This window comes from Glycine soja, chromosome 7 (genome assembly GCF_004193775.1).
Source record: "Glycine soja cultivar W05 chromosome 7, ASM419377v2, whole genome shotgun sequence".
NCBI lineage: Eukaryota > Viridiplantae > Streptophyta > Magnoliopsida > Fabales > Fabaceae > Glycine > Glycine soja.
The window spans coordinates 34981659-35001124 of NC_041008.1; the positions used below are offsets into that span (position 1 = coordinate 34981659).

General features: G+C 35.2%; 1 protein-coding gene and 1 long non-coding RNA gene across 3 annotated transcripts; one reads left to right on the forward strand and one right to left on the reverse strand.

The window, feature by feature from the left end:
• Positions 1–1402: 1402 nt before the first annotated feature.
• On the reverse strand, positions 1403–2035 carry LOC114420619 (major prion protein-like). The gene is made up of 2 exons (XM_028386469.1): positions 1936–2035; positions 1403–1611 (listed from the first exon to the last, which is right to left on the reverse strand). The coding sequence occupies exons 1-2, from the start codon at positions 2033–2035 to the stop codon at positions 1403–1405; spliced, it is 309 nt and encodes a 102-aa protein (XP_028242270.1).
• An 8968-nt stretch (positions 2036–11003) lies between these two features.
• Positions 11004–19444, forward strand: LOC114419358. 2 transcript variants are annotated; one of them, XR_003668246.1, is made up of 6 exons: positions 11004–11214; positions 11424–11580; positions 12115–12278; positions 12629–13187; positions 15051–18498; positions 19404–19444. It is a non-coding gene; the product is annotated as an uncharacterized LOC114419358 (long non-coding RNA). The 2 variants fall into 2 exon arrangements; XR_003668245.1 differs by having other exon boundaries at positions 12115–12273.
• The last annotated feature ends 22 nt before the right edge of the window (positions 19445–19466 follow it).

The following is a 19466-nucleotide window of genomic DNA, read 5'->3' on the forward strand; positions in this document are numbered from 1 at the left end:
TGCGCCCACCAAGTGCTCGGTGAAATGCCTCAATGACATATGAGCATGGTTTTGTAAGCTTGGGATTGTGGGACTGTTTCATATGTATAGGGACAGCATCAAGGATTTAAAATGAGTGCCCGAATGTGATTCTAGGCCTAGGAACCCAAGCTTTTAATTTCAATACAAGGAAGCATGACTTACACCTAGGAATCTAAGTTTTGGTTTTGAATGTAAAAAGGCATGAATATTAGGACATGTTTGAGAGGGTTTTTTAGAATTTAAATTTGGCTGCCCCATGAGGAATACCTTGCACCTAGATAGCATGGAGAATACCTTTCAACGGTATGTATATATGTGAATATATGTAGCACGGAAATGCCTTGCAAAGTGTGTGAATATATGGCATAAAAATACCTTGCAAAGTGTGAATGAATAGCAAATAATGCATTTTAAAAAATCTGCATGTGTAGGATAGGTAGCGTAAAAATGCCTTTCAAAATATGTATATTTGTGGATAGGTAGCATAAGGAGTCTTTCAAAAAATGTACCCATGTCAAAATGGCACGAGAATGCTTATATGATGTGGAATTGCCCCTCAAGTGTAGATAGATGGCATGAATGTTCCCTTTCAAATGCAAGTGTGTGCGTGACGTGAGATTGGCTCTCTAATGTGCATATATGTATAGATAAATGTGAATGAAACAACAAAAAAAATTTTATGTTAATAAAATACTTCAAATGTGCGTAGGTAGTTTGTGGTAGCGAAATACTTAGGATATGAACATGTGTAATTTTGACACAATACCTTGAGCGTGCATATATGTATTCTTTTCAAAAAAAAATATGTGTGTGGTAACTAGAATGTTTTGAATATCCTTGTATGTTGATATAAATAGTAGGATATTTTACGCATATACACGTTCATAAATGTTTCACATTAAGAAAATGTGTGCACGAGTTTGTTCTAAGTCGGAAAGATTAGCATGCCATTTTTGCTTTAAAATAAGTGTTTTCTTGTAAACTAACTTTCCAAATGTTTGTCCTCGCAGGAAATGGCTCCGAGAAAGCTTTCCGCAAAGAGATCTAGGAAGGACGCCGCGGCTGAAGGGACTAAATTGATGTTATTATTTTGTTAATAAACTTTAATGCATAACCGGGCGTCAATTTTTTCAATTCTAAAAATCCTCTTGCAATTGCTTCTTGGACCAAACAAATTAGACATTTAGTTTTTATTTATTTATGTTTAGCAAAAAGGAACAGATAGAGAAAACACAGATACATAAATACATATATAAAAACTATTATTTCTGTATATCACAAGAGAGGAGAGACTTTCACTTTTATTACAACTACACTTCACATGATTTTTTATTTATTGCAATAACTTAAACCTATATATAGGCTTTAGCAAGTTTCCTTCTTAGTTGTTAAGGTTGCCATTAATCCCAGCCTCAACATGTTCATTAGGACGCCAACCACCCCAGCCACCGTGCCAACCCCAGCCACCACCGTGCCACGGACCGCCCCATCCACCGCCATAATAAGGGCCACCCCAGCCGCGATACCAAGGACCACCCCAACCACCGTAACCCCATTTGCTATCATATTCCCCATTTGGAGCAGGCTTCCCTACAAATAAAACAATCATATAATCATAAGGTATTTGATGAAATAACTATTTTAGATTATACTTTTGCTATATATCCCAAACAGAAGGATAAAATTGACAAACTAGGTAGCCTTCTGAATGCATAATCAAAATGCCTATACAATGCTTGCTGAAATTATTGTCCACGTATAAAAAATTAAACATGATTGGATATGCTTCCAAAATCTTGTAAAGTATCTTTATAGGCATACTATATAAGTGCTATATATCATCAAACTATCATATGCATGAGGTACAACCAATAAAACCTATAATTAATGTAGAAAAAATATGAACAAAGTTACCATCTTTTTTGTCAAAATTCTGGTATTCATTGGGTGCAGCGGAAATCAGAAGTATAGTGGCCATGAACATAACTAGAACAAGCAAAACCTTGGAACCCATTTTTCAGAACTCACTGAGAACTTATAGAACACTAGGTCATATATGTCGATGTGAAAGAAGTGGCTGAGTGTTTTCTATTTATAGGCAACTGAAATAGAGTGAGAACCAGAAGCATTCAATGCTTTACTTGGTGGGGAAGTACATTTTAATTTAATTCAGTCTTATCTTATCTTATAACTTCAAATTTTCAAAAATTATCATCAGAATCTTGTCAGTTTCCCCTTTGTTCTCGTTTCCATTTTCGTGTTGAAATTGAAAGCAATCATCACATTGTAGGATAATGTAAAAGAAAATGCCTCAACGAGGATATGCGTGCATGTTCATTACTATTTGACTTGCTAGAATTGGAGTTGAGAACAACAATGTGGACTTTTAAGATTGCTATGACACCGTGAATATAACTGCAATTGGATGTTTTAGACTGCATGCATGACAAATAATGCAATTAGTTCTCCGTGCGTGCATGCAACTCTTCGCACATAAACTATCATGACGCAAGAATTATATTTCATTAAATGAAAGCAAAGTTCAATCAGTCTCTACTCTCTACTCAATTCTTCATTTCTCTCAAATATATATATTTTTTCCTTTCGTGCTTGCGCCGCATAAAGACTAGTTTAATTTATATAAAAAGAGCTATATTAGTTTGTTGTTTTTCTTATTAAATATAGTAAAGAAAATATCAACTCGCTACAAATATTTGTATGACAATATGCATTATGCATGCCTTAAACCTAAAATGAAATTAATTAGTTTCAACAATATTCTATAGACTCAATTTTCCATTTCTCTCGAGCGATAAAAAATAATTTAATTTATATAGAAATGATAGATCTTAATTTAATAATAATTTCTCATTTCTTTTCTGTGTAGGAATGTCGAAAGTGGACCTTTGAATCAAATAAAAAAAACTAATTGGGATCAAATAGAGGATAGAAATAAGAAGTCAGATATCACCAAACTCTTTATAAAGTGCACGACATTTGTGGAATGTCATGGATGATTAATTAGGATATTTTATTTTCACTACTATAAAATGAGGGGTTTCTACATCGACTAACAACCAATATTGATATAGAAGTTATGGCAATTTATAAATTAAAAGCAAGTTCTCATTTTTAACCAATGTAAATTTACGTTTACATTCACAAAACCACCCCAAGTTCCTATTCTCTCACTGCTTTCTCTCATGGAAACAACACCTAACCCGAATGATCCACTCATAAGCTGAAGCACGTCGTGAAGAGCACCCCACCCAGATGCACAACAACAGCAAAAGATGGCAACAACAATCCATTGTGGAACAAGAACATGGTGGAAGCATCAATGGCGGAGACCAACAACGTGGCTATCAAGTTCATCGAGAAGGAGGATCTCACAATCGTTGAGAGCTTCGCAATGTATTGAGGGTGGTGTGGAGATCTTTTATGTGTGGATTGTTGATATATTGTATATTAATATCGGAACTCTAAGAAAGTGTAAGTAGATCTCTTTGATTGATTTTATCCTCTTTGAGTGGTGTCATGGCCAGTGAGGGCGTGAATGCCTTGCGACAATCAGATCGAAGTCACAACCTCATAACGACGACAAATGAAGAAGAGAAACCTCACGATCTAATCTAGCTTTGTTTTGAGTCAATGACAAAACAATAAAGTAGACGAGGCAAAAAAGGTGACATTGAAGAAGCGGCAATTATTTGTGGATCTGCTAATTTTTGTTTGTTTGAATTGACTTTCTACATTGGTTGTTATAGTAACTAGTGTAAAAATTCCCCGCATTCTAAATAATCTGTATTTACACTGGACACATAACCAATGTAGCATTTCCAATTTAACTAACATAAAAAATGCACATTGTAGTAATGTTTTTTTAAGCTTTTATTGTGTGTTTGGGCCTCATTCTTGAATTTTCGCCTTTTGTTGTATTTTAGGTTTTGTTTAGGATAATTTATTTATTTATTTTAGGTTCACTTTAGAAACTTTACTTATAAAAGAGGATTATAAACTCTAAGCAGAGACTTATGTTTCTCTTGTGAAAGAAAACAACATTTTCAGAAGAATTATTTTTTAAAAGTTTTTCAAAGCTATTCACCCTCCTCTAGATTCTCAACCCTGGTCCAACAGATCATCTAGGTTCTTTGATGCTCTCAATCTTGTAACCTGTGGTGTTCAATGTCTAGGCAAACTTCTCAAGAGATTTTGTCAATGTGATTAATGTTATCATAAGTTCTACTAGACATCTAGTTCATTTAGTATAGCTTGAAAACGTCCAATTGACAAGTAAACTGAAATTGTTATGTCTCAACTAAGCGGAACCCTCATACATTAAAACAAGAGTGTCCCACATTTTCTTATTAGTGCTTTTGAAGCTATGGATCTTGGTGTATTCCTCCTCAGAGAGTGCACACATAGTGGAGTTGACGGCAAAAATTTAGAAAGCATGGAATCTGGTCTAGAGAAAAGCGAATCTTGTATCGCAACCGAGACAGTTACTATCAGTATCTCTACTTCTTTAGCAATTTCTTCTACTACATAATCACTATTGGTCATGCTTATCCAAATTGGTAGACCATCTACTATGGCAAATACACTATCAGTTATCAAAACAGTTGGCACGTATTGTTACGCCTATGGTTCACAGTGAATTTCAATAGGCTAAGGAATTTGAGAGTAGGCATGGGAATATTGGAGAAAATATCACTACAAGAAAAATAACCTATGCCTACAGACACTTTTTAGCTACAGACATAAATTAGTGTAGGTAAATCTCAAAAATACTTTTACCTACAACTGACTAATGTAGGTAAAACTCAACCACTTGTACCAACCATTATTTGGTGTAGGCAAATTCATTAAAACTAAAAAAATACTTCTACCTATAATTATGTTGTGTAGGTAAAACTCATTATTAGAAAATACACTTTCAACATCGGTTATTTAGAACATTCTACATCGGTTCTAAAACCGATGTTGAAAGTGTCGATATTGAATGTATCAATGTTAACATCGGTTTTGGAGAACCGATGTTAACATATATATGACAACATCGGTTCTCTAAATACCCGATGTTAAACACAATGAGCAACAACAAAAAAAGTGTACGCATGATGAACGTTGACATCGGTTTTCCAGTAAAATTGATGTTAATATGTTATATTAACATCAGTTTTTTAGAAAAACCGATGTTAATGTAATATACAACCGATGTTAATATGTAATATACAAACGTTAACATCGGTTTTCTATTACAACCGATGTTAAGGTTAATATCGGCATCGGTTTTTGTAAATAACCGATGTTGTTTATGATATTAACATTGGTTTTTGTTAATAACCGATGTTGTTTTCAAGTATTTTTTTATATATACTTTCTGTTTTTACAGTAAACCCAAAATTGTACCTGTCAAATGCAATTTCAGACCCAATTCACAACAAATAAACATTTTATTCTGCTTTCAAGCAGTTTTAATGATAATAAACATCAAATAATTGATTTATCATAAAGAACAATCATCAAATGAATGCAATGTTCATGTTACATAGAAAATGTAAAAAATGTTAAACCAAAGTAAACTAAAGCTAAAGATAATGTCCCTAAATCATAGGCCTGATCTCTAACTCGGAGATAAAACTGTGCCCACTGGATCCGCAATGCTTTTAATCTCTCTGGCTCCAATGGTCTAGGATCGTTAAAATACTGCATGATGAAATAAATCATAATAAGTTAATAATGTAATACAAATTATAAATAAATCGATTTTGTTTGAAATAAACTTACTGCTTCCCAATTATTCCTAAAAGTTCCTAAAATGATGGTGGACATCCAGTGCATCACATAGTAGCCGCACTCAGTACTTCCTTTTTGTCTATTACACTAAATACATAATGAAATTTGGATATTAATTAAACAACTAGTGTACAGAGACATAAAGAAATATATATAAGTGGAAGTTTTATGTAAATGACGTACCTTGACGACAATCCACCTAGCAGAAGCCTTTGATTTAGGCTGTGGAGCATCATCAAGACCCTTGATAGCACTGTTCCATATGAGTAACAATTAAAAACTGGTGTTGTACGTTGAGGTATTACAATGCAAATGTATTGAAAAGAACACTAACCTATTAATAATCCCCTTAAGGTAGTTGTCTGGCCTGTTATGCAATGAACAAAACCAAACAACTAGGTGTTCCTTGGGCTGGATGACCACCATCTGCCAGTGTCCGCTGCAGTGGAACCTAAAAGGTGTTGGCGTCATTGACACTAACAGAGAGGACGAAGAAGTGGACCTGTTTTGTCTTGTTTTCTTAACGGAGCCGATCAAGTGATCTTATTATTTGTTCTCTCTCTCTCTCTCGGGAAACTGTTGCTCAGTCTATTTGCGCTTTAAAATTGTAGTTTGAAGAAGAAGATCAAAATTAATACTTTGAGTAGTTGAGACTGCCTAAAAGTGGCAGTTAACATTTTGTCGCCATCTCTAAAATAATCCTGAGACTGGAACTGGGACTCTCCAACACGCAATGCAACAACTCAAAGTCAAAACTCAAAACAAATCACTTGGGGAAAATTTGAGAATTCAAATGACCTAAGCCTTCGAGTTCGAGTACTTAATGGCCTAAGCCTTGGAGAGTGACACTCATTCAATCCATGCTAACTTCGATTCCTATTTATTTGTTATCCTTTTTCAGGGTGCCTAAATCAGTGGAAGACGAGCTAGTGCGTTTACAGTGAAGATTCCTTTGGGGGGGAGGACCTGATCAAAATAAAATTGCATGGGTCAGCTGGAAATCAGTGTGCTTGCCAAAAGAGAAGGGCGGTTTGGGTTTGAAGGACATCAAAAGTTTCAATACGGCATTACTTGGGAAATGGGAGTGGAATTTAATGCACCACAAAGGAGAGTTGTGGGCAAAGGTGTTGGATTCAAAATATGGAGGTTGGCGAGGCTTGGCTGAAGTGGATAGGGTAGGTCATAAATGTATTTGGTGGAGGGATTTACAGAAGGTTCTTTTTAGCACAAATAGTGGACAGCTTATTCAAAAAGGATTGAAGTGGAAGGTGGGGAGTGGTGACCACATCAAATTTTGTGAGGATAAATGGACCGGGGAGGAGGATTCATTAGCAGAGAAGTACCCTAGACTTTATTCAATCTCATTGCAGCAGCATCAACTCATTAGATCCATGGGAATGTATCAAGACATGGGGTGGGAGTGGAACTTTGCTTGGAGAAGAGCCTTATTTGACAATGAGATCACCTCAGTGCCTATGATTTGATAGGACAAGAAGCAACAGATAACAGTCAGGAGGAATGTTTTGAGAAGCTTTGGAGGATAAAGGTTCCAGCTAGGTTTCCGGTGTTTGCGTGGAGATTATTAAGAGATAGGCTGCCGACAAGAAAAAACTTGCAGAGAAGACAGATTCAACTCACAGATTCACTTTGTCCTCTCTGCAAAACCCAACAAGAGGATGCATCCCATCTTTTCTTTCACTGCAACAAAGTTCAACCCATATGGTGGGAAACCAAGTCATGGCTGCAAGTTAAGGGTGTTTTTCCATTAAGCCCACAGCAGCACTTCCTTCATCATTTGGGTGTTCAACCTGCTGGTGTAAGAAAGAATAGATGGCATTGTTGGTGGCTAGCTTTAACCTGGTCCATTTGGAAACTTAGGAATAGTATAGTCTTCTCTAATGTGAATTTTGATGCTAATAATCTATTTGAAGAAGCCATATTCCTTCTATGGTCTTGGCTTAGGGGTTTTGAGAAGGATTTCACAGTGCATTTCAATCACTGGTCAAGTAATCTACCACAAAGTTTTATGTATCAGCAGGGGATTGCATAGTTATGAGATTTATACATGTAAATTCATATGCATTTTGTATCCATAGCTTGGTTCCCCCTCAGAATATCAATGTCTGATTGTGGAACCATTTATATGGATCTTCTTTGTATTATAAGTACCTCTGGTACTTCTTTCAATATATATTATTTATCTTTGCCGATAAAAAAAACTTACACTAAAAATTTAAGAACTTCTAATATTTAATATTCCAAGATGATAACTGATTCATAGCTAGATGGAAACCAAATAAGAGAACCAGAAAGATTACTATCAGAAAACCAACAAATTAAGCATGGAAGAATAACCAACTCACTCTCTTCTCTCTTTTGAACCAAAATCATCTCAAAGACATCTCCTAATCTTACATTTTTTCTTCTAAATGCTTGAAAAGTATAAATAAAAAAAACCATTTGTTTCAATTAATAAATCCCTTAATACCAATATATAGAGAGGAAGATGGTGCAATCTATTAAAAAATATATCTATCTCCAACACTTCCTCATGCATTCTAGTAATTTATCATTCTCTTTATGCTCATCTAAGTTTCCTTTATTTCAATAGGACTACAATTTTCTAGATTCTTTCCTTTTTTCCTTTTATTAAAATTATTTTTACAACCCTTTCATCCAGTTATTTAAACTAACCACCAATATCTCTCTCCTATATAGTACCCAAGAAAATGCACAATGGGTAAACATGCAATCTAGTTGATGATGGAGTCAAGAGTCATTAACAATATAATTGCATGTAGCTTAAATGGCCATGCTGTAAACAAAGCATCAAAATTCAATGAAAAAACAGTTACGTATTGGACGACCAAATTTGACCACTTCTTCACCTCTAGTTCTCTGTTGACCTAGATAACCTATACATGAAAATGAGAAATTAGGATAAAGAAATCACAAGTGAATCATCACGGTATAAATCAAACTTCTATTACATCCAACATGAGTTGTGATCTTGTGAATGATAAAAGTAAAAGATCATGATTTGTAGACAATAAAAAACTGCTAAGATTAACAGTTTATCATGGCTGAAAATGCCTAACTCTTGGTGAACGTGACCCTAAGCAGCAAAATAAATATGCCCTAATAAATGCCTAGGATAAATCCAGTTTTATATTAAATTCAAATGTTCAAAAACATAAACTAATAGAACAAAGGCTTCACAAAAGGAATGTACCTACAAAGATAACAACACCATCAACAGACACCTAGCTTTTCTTTTATTCCAATTACCTATCAACAGACTAATAGGAAAGAACAAAATACTAAACATTTATTTAATTAAATCTAATAAAAAATTTACTTCAATAACATTATTTAACAAAATACTTGCAAGGTAGGGGTGTCTTCTAAGAACTGGAGGGAGCTTTATCTATACTTAAGCATTACTTGCTCAAGAAACAAAAAATATGTTCAAACAACAACATTCAAGCCCCCTCTGTTGGATAGTAAAATGTTAAAGCAATTGCAGGCAATTGCAAGACCCCTGTGGATCCATCTACAGAAATCATGGTTCATTCTCTGTTATAGTGCAAACAGAATAACACGTTACTAAAAATCATGCAACATTACTTATTACTACCCATAAAAAATAAAATAGGTCAAATGAAATATACAAGTTAGTGTTACCTTGATCAAAAGAACCCAACAACACACGCGCGTCAGCGGAGCCTGTAGAATCGCAAACAAAAACCTTTTGTTTATTATCCGATGCCACTCTCAATTCGGGTCAAACCACTCACAAGGAAACTTAGCATAAACGAATTTGAGCTACGTACCTCGCGGAGAAAGCTTTGACCTTTGAGCAGCGACGAGTGTTTCAGCACCCTAGTAGCAACAGTGTATGTAGGGTTTTCTTCGACCCAGGACTATGTGGGTTCTGCGGGGTTCCAACGACGACAATATGGATTTTCCGGCACTGTAGGGGGTTCTGTGGGTTCCAGTGAGGACAATGTGGGTTTTCCGGCAGTGTAGGGGGTTCTGTGGCATCGATCGACGACAATGTGGGTGTCGAGGGAGCGGTTTCTAGCATATTTCAGGCGGGAGGAGAAAGAGGAGCGATTTCAAGAAGTAGGATGACAAAGAGAAGAGGGAAGGCAAGGTTTTCGAGCGCGTGCGGCTTGTGAAATCTCAATTTTTTTTTAACTTATAAACATAACAACATCGGTTTTTAATGGATAACCGATGTTAACTAAATATAGTTAACATCGGTTTTGTAAAAACCGATGTTAACATCAAATACATCACATCAGTTTTTTAACAAACAGATGTTAAAATCAACTCCTTAACATCGGCTTCCTCAAAACCGATGTTAACTCTATGAACTTAACATCGGTTTTGCCCAAACCGATGTTACCATATTCATCTTAACATCATGTTAACATTAGTTTTTTAAATAACTGATGTTAACATGAATTAGTTAACATCGGTTTTTCTAAAACCGATGTTAAGTAACTCCATTTAATTACAAAAATGCCACCCCGCTTTCGTTAACATCAGTTTTAGCTATAATCGATGTTAATTGGGCGATGTAGAAAGCTTTTTTTTAGTAGTGACTCCAAAAAACTTATGCCTATGGTTGATTAGTGTAGGTAAAACTTAAAAGAATTACTACCTACAGAAGCACAGTGTAGGAAAAATTTTAAAAAATTTTAAAAAACTTATACCTACAACTACGTGATGTAGATAAAATTTCACAAAATCTATGCCTATAATTGGTTGGGGAAGGTATAACCTCAAAAGTCTTATACCTACAATTGTTGGTGTAGGTAAAACTCTTTAAGACATAAATTGGAGAATCCAAAGAACATTAACATTAATCAACGAAAACAACCTCAAAAGTACTTTTTTTTAAAATGAAAATAATATGCATGGAAAGAAACGATTAAAATGCAAGAGTTGATTAGGAATAATAAAATAATTAATCAACAAAAATCAATTACAGTAACAAGCACCAACATTAACATTATAATAAAGCATGAGTGTTAATTAAATAATTGTACGAGTTTAATTAATAATTAATAAAATATTCTCTCACCTTCGTTTCTTCTGTATCTGCCGTCACTTTAGAGCTCTCTCTCTCTCTCATATGTCCCTTTCAGTCATAAATTAGGGAAAAGCAAGCAGACAACTACACACAATACTCTCTCCCATTCCTCCTTCTTCTTCTCTTCTAGTCTAAGAGCGCAAAATGTTAATTACTCTCTTTCTCTCTCATCTAATCATCATAATCATCCATGTTCCTCTTTTCTCAGTCTTCTTCTTCTTCTTCTTCATAGTCTCTCCCTTCTTGTAATCACTGATCATGGTGGCGGCTACGTTTGATGGATTCTCCATAAGGTATATCTATTTGTCTATTATCTATTGTTTGTGGATTTGGTTTTACTAATATATAAAAGCACGCCACAGAAGTTTAACATATATAGCCATGACAAACACGATTATCAAACCTCTGGTTCCATTCTACACCAATTTCTATGAGTTTTGAGTGCAATGCAACTCTAAATGACGTCGTTTGATTTAATTTCAGTGTTTTGATTGGATTTTAGGGTTTCCAGCCTCGAGGCTGATTCGGATTGGTTGGAGATGGAAAATTCCAATTTGACGCAGTGTGTTTGAGTTGCTGTCAAAGTTTGGCCTCTGATTACGTCGGAGCTTATGCTTGGATGCACCGATTGCATCTCCATGGTTCCCGGTGAACCTCAGGTGTCTTTGCTATTTGAATCTATGCTCTGTTCGTTTTGCAGTTCAAAACCATTCACAGAACTAATATCAATGTGTTTGAATCTATGCTCTATTTGTTTTCTATTTGAATCTATGCTCTGTGTGTTATTTCTTACTGTAACTAGAATAGAATAGAATAGAATCACACACCTAACACGTGGATGGCTTTTATCAGCAGGAAATTCACCAACAAAATCTCACACGAAGATTTTTACTAATATATTATAATCTGTTCGTGCGTGCGCTCAAAACTGTGCATAATATATGAATATGATTGCCTTTTTACTTTCTTATAATCCAGGTTCATGCATTAGCATTAATTAAGTTAATGATAAAAAAACAATGTTAATTAATTAAGTTAATGTTCCCCCATATAATAATCTCCTATTTTAGAGCATTGGTGTAGAATGCAGATGCTGCTGTGGCTCTGACATTACACAACTGGAAAAATTACAGAGTGTATAGGCTTTGTGGAATGAGGTGAGTAGTGATGGTGTTCCTTCTTTCTTGTTATAGGTGTTGGCTATGTCCAAGGCCGACATGATAGGAAGTGCAAACTAATCGGAGTTTAGTTATTATGGATTTCGTTCGTTCCCGCTCTCAATTATCAAACCTCAAAATCGGAGGCTGAGCTGAGAATGAGATGATACTCGGTTACTTGATCGACTAAATGAGGTAAGGTAACAACTTTTCATCTATTTTATTATTATTTGGAATCTGCATTTTCATGTTCCGTTGCGATGGCGATTGGGAATTGGGATGAAAATCAATATGCAATTAAATGGTCCCTGCTATGTTACCCACTTTGATTCTCATCATGCCCTTTTAACCAAATTGGACTCTCAACCACTTGAGAACAATGATCTTCCTCATGAGGATGCATTGAGTTTCATTTGACTTTGTCACTTGGGAACAAATATAGTCTTTGGCTTTTCATTTACTGTTTTTTTTAACAAAAATTTATGCTTTCTCTTTTCAAGTTGTGAGCTAAATTGGATTGTTTTGCTTTAAAATTGATGATGTCGTGCAGAAATGTATACATTGATGTTTTGCTAGTTTCATAAAAATTGGAGAATCATCTGGGAAACATGGCTCATTTTGAAAAAGATGAGGTACCAATGATGTCAGAAACACATGCTCAACTATCTGATGAAGTTGTGGATTCTAATTTCCGAAGGCTTGTATCTAGGACACGAAGTGCTTCAATTTCTATTCCTATGGCCTCCTTGGAATCATATGAGAAAGAAACTAGTCTTGTGGGACATACTGGTCCACTTCATAGTGTGAGAAAAACCCCCTCTGTGCAGATCAGTGGTCCACTGTATGCTACCAATGGAACTGGAAATCTTTCACGACAGAATATAGTTGCAACACGAACCAAAGTAATGGAGAGCAAGACAGAAAAGTTTTCTACTTTCAATGGCACAGATGAAAATCGTTGGGATAACGACTACAATAGAAAGAATTAGCACTTAATGAGGTATGGGCAACTTGGAGTGTGTAATGATCCTTATTGTACTACTTGCCCCACTTATTTCAAGGCTTCTCAGCCAAGAACCCGAAGAACTTCAGCTATATTTGATCCCAAGGTGCTTTTCTTCCAAAAATAGACTTTTGTTTCTCCTTAAATTTTAGAGAACGTTGAATTCTATGTTTTGAACTTGACTTTAATTATGTGCTGCATAGCCAAAAAAATCATTTTACAGATGTGATTTTGCACTGTACAATCATCTTTATTCAGACCATAGTCTAGAGTTCATGTAGATGGTTTTTCTAATCTAATAATTTATTGACATTTTATTGAATTATGTTGTAACTTTGTGTTCTTAAGTAGCATTTAATTTTCATATTTATGCACAGCTTCACTTTTATGTTCAGTTATTATCAATCAATACAATGAATATATAGTGATGGCTTTTGGTCTATCAGAATGATATTTCTATGAGAAGCTCTCTGTTTCAATTGCTATTTACTTACATCTATATTCAAGATAAAAGATTGTGGATTTATTGTCCTAAGACCCTATTTAGCTTCAAGGTTTTAAAGTTTTCCTGCTATGTAATTTTGGTCTATCAAAAGTAGCCAATGTTGTAGAAAATTCAGAAAATCTAAAAAAAATTAAAACTATACATTGTTTAATGTGCAGTCTGTAACTTAATTCCTAAAATTTTTAAACACTAATTTGACTATGCTTTTCTACTGTGAATATGGGATTCTAAACAGGTTAGATGCTCCTACATGTTTATTATTTTTTAAGAAAAAAATACTGTTTGAAAAGAAGGAAACTGATTTCTAGGAAATAACTTATGTTCTCTAAGTTGAAGGCACCACTCTGATCATGTTTACTAGCATTTCCTACTAGGAAACTGATTTCTAGGAGAAGCTTTTGCTTGCTTGGTGCTTATCTCTTCTCTTTATAATCATAAATTTTTAAAGTACGGAGCCGGCACAATTGAATCCAGAGTCCACACCATATCCACTAGTTCCAAATATATATATATATATATATATATATATATATATATATATATATATATGTATGTATATATATATAACTTTTGTTGATCAGTGCCTATACATTATGTTCATTTACTAATTACTATTCTTAATCTTGAATTCTTAGTGAATAGATGACGTGTGTATAACATGTGAAAAACATATACGAGTATTTTATTGCTATTTTTATTTGTCGTATAATAATAATAATATTATGTATATTATTAAATTATTATTGATATCTCAAATTGAAATCCACTGATATATCTATGTCTTCCGAGGATATATAACTCTCATCATAGACTGACTCCACATTTTTTGGATCTAATGTCATTACTTACCAATTCATTAAATTTAAATATATTGTGAGCATGTAAAAATTTTATTATATAATTATATATTATCATCATCTATATAAATATTTTTTTATTAGATTAAATGCTTATTAAATTAATTAAAATATTAATATTATATATAATATAATATAATATTCATATTAAAATTTAATGTAGAATTTAATTTCAATAAAAATTTGATGTAGAATTATTAATTTGATCACTATTGTTTTAGTCAAGCTCTATTTATTCCCTATATTTCAAATTCTTTTAAAAAGTCCGTATATTTTTCAAATATTGCGAATTTGCTTTCCATTAGTTTAGTTTATTCCATATTTGGAGATGGACCTCTTTGCCTTGCTTTAAAATTACAAAGGCTTTTTACATTGTTTAGGTACATGTACATTAAAATAGATCACTCTCTTAAAATTTAAAAAAAAAAGACTGTATTCAAGTCTTCAAGATGAACTATTTACGTTGTCCCTTTTGTTGATATCATTGTCCACTATAGGGGCAATAGAAGTATTGTAAATAAACAATTTCAGTTTTTTTTTCATTATTTATGCAACACTTACATTCTGAAGGCCACTATACAAACTTTTCTGTATCCTTATATGATAGGAACCGTGAAGATGCATCAGTTAGGCCCAAGAGGAAGAGCAGTGCTCCTTCATACCTGAAGGACTACATATAAGCTTTGCTGACGTGGCATTAGTGCCAAGGGCTTGTCTGCCAATTCACACTACTTTTCACCATTCTGTTATGCCCTATATGCACAGAATTACTATAAATAGTATCTCATTGTAATAAGGCATATATGAATTCAATACAATAGTTTCCTTTCCTTCTTTCTTATTCTTGGGAGGAGCTGGACCCTCAAAACCAGTATTCATCGTGTTCTTCGTGTTCTTAGCATTTCTACTTGATCTTGCGACCTTTTCAATTTCCTTTTGTAAGTTTTTTTGATTTTATAAGTCTTTTTTGCTTCTTTACAGTTTAGATTGGTTATGTTTCTCCTGAGTCAAGGGTAGTAGGTGCTGGAGATTTAGTTGATCATCCCAAGAAAATTGCTATTAATTATCTGAAGGGTTATTTTTTCATTGACCTATTTGTTGTATTGCCTCTACCTCAGGTAAATTCTTACCATCTCCCTTTTTTGCTTTGTGGAAACTTTCTTTATATAATTTCCTTGGCTGAGTTTGCTCATCGTAACTTGGTATTTTGGGTATTCACTTTTATGTGCCACAAAGCACAAAGTTTATGATGTGAATTATGAGACGTTCCAGTCTTACAATTGAACATGAATGCTTATCGGTATTTTCTCTCTACTCATATTGTGTGATATCTGTTCGGTTAAATTTTCAGTGGCTTTGTATCTTTGATTTACTAGAAAATAAGGAGGTCTTTGATGTTGCCATATGAAGTTGAGTTTTTTCTTGTTTCTTTCAAAATATCAGTTTTTAGTTGTGATATTCTTATTCAAAATAAATAAGGATTTCTTGTGATGAGCTATTAAGTTTTCTATAATATGACTATTGTAGTTGCTATTGTCAAGTGCCTTCACATAAATAGTTTTCATCTCTCACAAACTCTGCATGCGAAAACTCTTTCTCCTTGAAGCATACAAATGCCAAAGGCCCACTTATTTTGTAATCAATTTGAAATTAATTTAGAACATGAGAGAATTGGGGATTTGTCCTCTACAATTAGTCATAAAGGCTATGGTACCTTGTTACCAACCAATTAGCAAACCATTCACCCCCAAATTGTTACAAGCTTCGACCTATGTGCATGAATTGTGTGCCATCACAACTGCCGTTAAGAAGTGGAGACAATACCTTCTTGGCCATCAATTCATGATCTTGACTGATCACAGAAGTCTTAAGGAGCTCATGACTCAGATTGTTCAAACTCCAGAGCAGCAAATGTATTTTGCCAGGCTTATGGGGTATGACTACTCCATTCAATATCGGTCCGGGAGCACTAATTTGGTAGCTGATGCCTTATCGCGCTTGAAGGAGGGATCAGAAGGAACCATGTTATTACTATCTGTACCTTGCCTGACATTTTTAGATGAATTGAAGAAGCAATTAAAACAAGAACCAGCCTTTATCGAATTCAGGAAGAATATATTGGCCCAACCCACAGCCTTCCCTGAATATTCTATTACTCGTGGATTGATTTTGTAGGGGAATCGTATTTGGTTACTAGAGGATATCCCCTTCATTCAGACTCTGTTAATGGAGTATCATTCTACTCCAACAGGGGGTCACATGGGGGTCACGAAGATATTAGCAAGGCTCACTGAGAATTTCTATTGGCCTTGTATAAGAAAAGATGTGAAATAATTCGTTGCATCTTGTGTGGATTGTCAACACACCAAGTACGAAACTAAGAAGACTGTCAGACTTCTATGTCCACTTTCGATACCCTCAAGGCCATGGGAGGACCTCTCGTTAGATTTCATTACGGGGTTGCCACCCTTTCGCGGGAACACCACTATCCTAGTGGTCGTAGATCATTTCTCCAAGGGGATACATTTGGGAATGTTACCCACGCAGCATTCTGCTCATTCAGTCGCCGTCTTGTTCATGGAGATTGTCGGAAAACTCCATGGCATGCCACGGAGATTGATTTCCGATCGCGACCCGCTATTCATCAGTAGCTTTTGGTAGGATTTATTCCGCTTGAGTGGCACGAAGCTTCGAATGAGCTCCGCTTACCACCCCCAAACAGATGGGCAAACGGAGGTTATACACCGCGTTATCGAGTAATATCTACGCGCCTTTGTTCATCAGAATCCTTCGTCATGGGGCAAGCTGTTAATTTGGGCTGAGTGGTCCTATAATACGACCCAACACTCAGGTTCCGGTGTCTCACCGTTTGAGGTCACATATGGACGGAAACCACCTAATTGGCTGCAGTACTTCACAGGTTCTTCAAAGATGGAAGCCGTGGATACCTTACTCTCCGATCGAGAGTGTGGTTTCATTGCCTTGAGGAAGAAATTGCATAAGGCTCAAGAAATTATGAAGCTGACAGCAGACAAGAAGCGTAGAGAGGTGCAGTTCCATGTCGGTGATATGGTTATGGTTCGTCTCCGGCCACGTCGTCAAGTCACCATTACAGGCCAACACCAGAGATCCCCCAAGCTCAATAAATGATACTATGAACCATTTTCGGTACTTGAGAAGATTGGGCCTGTTGCGTATAAGCTGAAACTCCCTGAAGATGCACGTATCCACCCCGTATTTCACTGCTCCATGCTCAAGCCATTCCACTCACCTGTCTTAGCTAATACTTCTCCCACCCTTGCATTACCTTCGCTGATTGTTAACAACGAGCCTGTGATCTCTCCGACGGCCATTGTGGGCACCCGTTATACCTCTAATTCTGAAACACCTAAGTTACAGGTGCTGGTACAATGGGAAGGTTTGCTTCCCGAAGATACCACTTGGGAAGATTGGGAGCAACATCAAGATAACTGCCACCTTAAGGGCAAGGTGATTCTTGAAGGCCCAGGGGATGATAGGAATCGTGAAGATGCATCAGCTAGGCCGAAGAGGAAGAGCAGTGCTCGTTCATACCTGAAGGACTACATATAAGCTTTGCTTTGCTGACGTGGCATTAGTGCCAAGGGCTTGTCTGCCAATTCACACTACTTTTCACCATTCTGTTATGCCCTGTATGCAGAGAATTACAAATTTTGTTAGCAATATCACTATAAATAGTATTTCATTGTAATAAGGCAGATATGAATTCAATACAATAGTTTCCTTTCCTTCTTTCTTATTCTTGGGAGGAGTTGGACCCTCGAAACCAGTATTCATCGTGTTCTTCCTGTTCTTAGCATTTATACTTGATCTTGCGACCTTTTCAATTTCCTTTTGTAAGTTTTTTTGATTTTATAAGTCTTTTTTGCTTCTTTATAGTTTAGATTGGTTATGTTTCTCCTGAGTCAAGGGTAGTAGGTGCTGGAGATTTAGTTGATCATCCCAAGAAAATTGCTCTTAATTATCTGAAGGGTTATTTTTTCATTGACCTATTTGTTGTATTGCCTCTACCTCAGGTAAACTTCTTACCATCTCCCTTTTCTGCTTTGTGGAAACTTTGTTTATATAATTTCCTTGGCTGAGTTTGCTCATCGTAACTTGGTATTTTGGGTATTCACTTTTATGTGCCACAAAGCACAAAGTTTATGATGTGAATTATGAGACGTGCCAGCCTTACAATTGAACATGAATGCTTATCGGTATTTTCTCTCTACTCATATTGTGTGATATCTGTTCGGTTAAATTTTCAGTGGCTTTCTATCTTTGATTTACTAGAAAATAAGGAGGTCTTTGATGTTGCCATATGAAGTTGAGTTTTTTCTTGTTTCTTTCAAAATATCAGTTTTTAGTTGTGATATTCTTATTCAAAATAAATAAGGAGTTCTTGTGATGAGCTATTAAGTTTTCTATAATAGGACTATTGTAGTTTCTATTGTCAGGTGCCTTCACATAAATAGTTTTCATCTCTCACAAACTCTGCATGCAAAAACTCTTTCTCCTTGAACCATACAAATGCCAAAGGCCCACTTATTTTGTAATCAATTTGAAATTAATTTAGAACATGAGAGAATTGGGGATTTGTCCTCTACAATTAGTCATAAAGGCTATGGTACCTTGTTACCAACTAATTACCTTGTTACAATTAGAACTCTGAAGATTTTTGTTGTCATTTTTCTATCTTTATCTTTATAAACTGCTTAGTGTTCTATATCAGCTTTTTCAAATATAAATGAACCACAAGGATTGAACCTTTCATTGTGTCTGATGAATTAATAGTTTGTGGACGATGAACATGAACATATACTTGAGATCAAGCAGGCAGTAGGGGAAGGAAAGGGTTTTCGATTTGTGAAAAAGACTAATGATTTATTGTGTACTCTTCAAATTCCTTGTCATGACATGTGTGATGAAATATTTGTAGATAATGATATCATTTGTCCTACGAAAGTACTTGGGAATATCCGGAGAAAATTTTGCTAAAAAT

Coding starts and splice junctions, on each gene's coding strand:
- LOC114420619 (XM_028386469.1), bottom strand. CDS start 2,035: ATGGGTTCCAAGGTTTTGCTTGTTCTAGTTATGTTCATGGCCACTATA. Junction 1,612..1,935: donor GAATTTTGACAAAAAAGATG/GTAACTTTGTTC, acceptor TTTTATTTGTAG/GGAAGCCTGCTCCAAATGGG.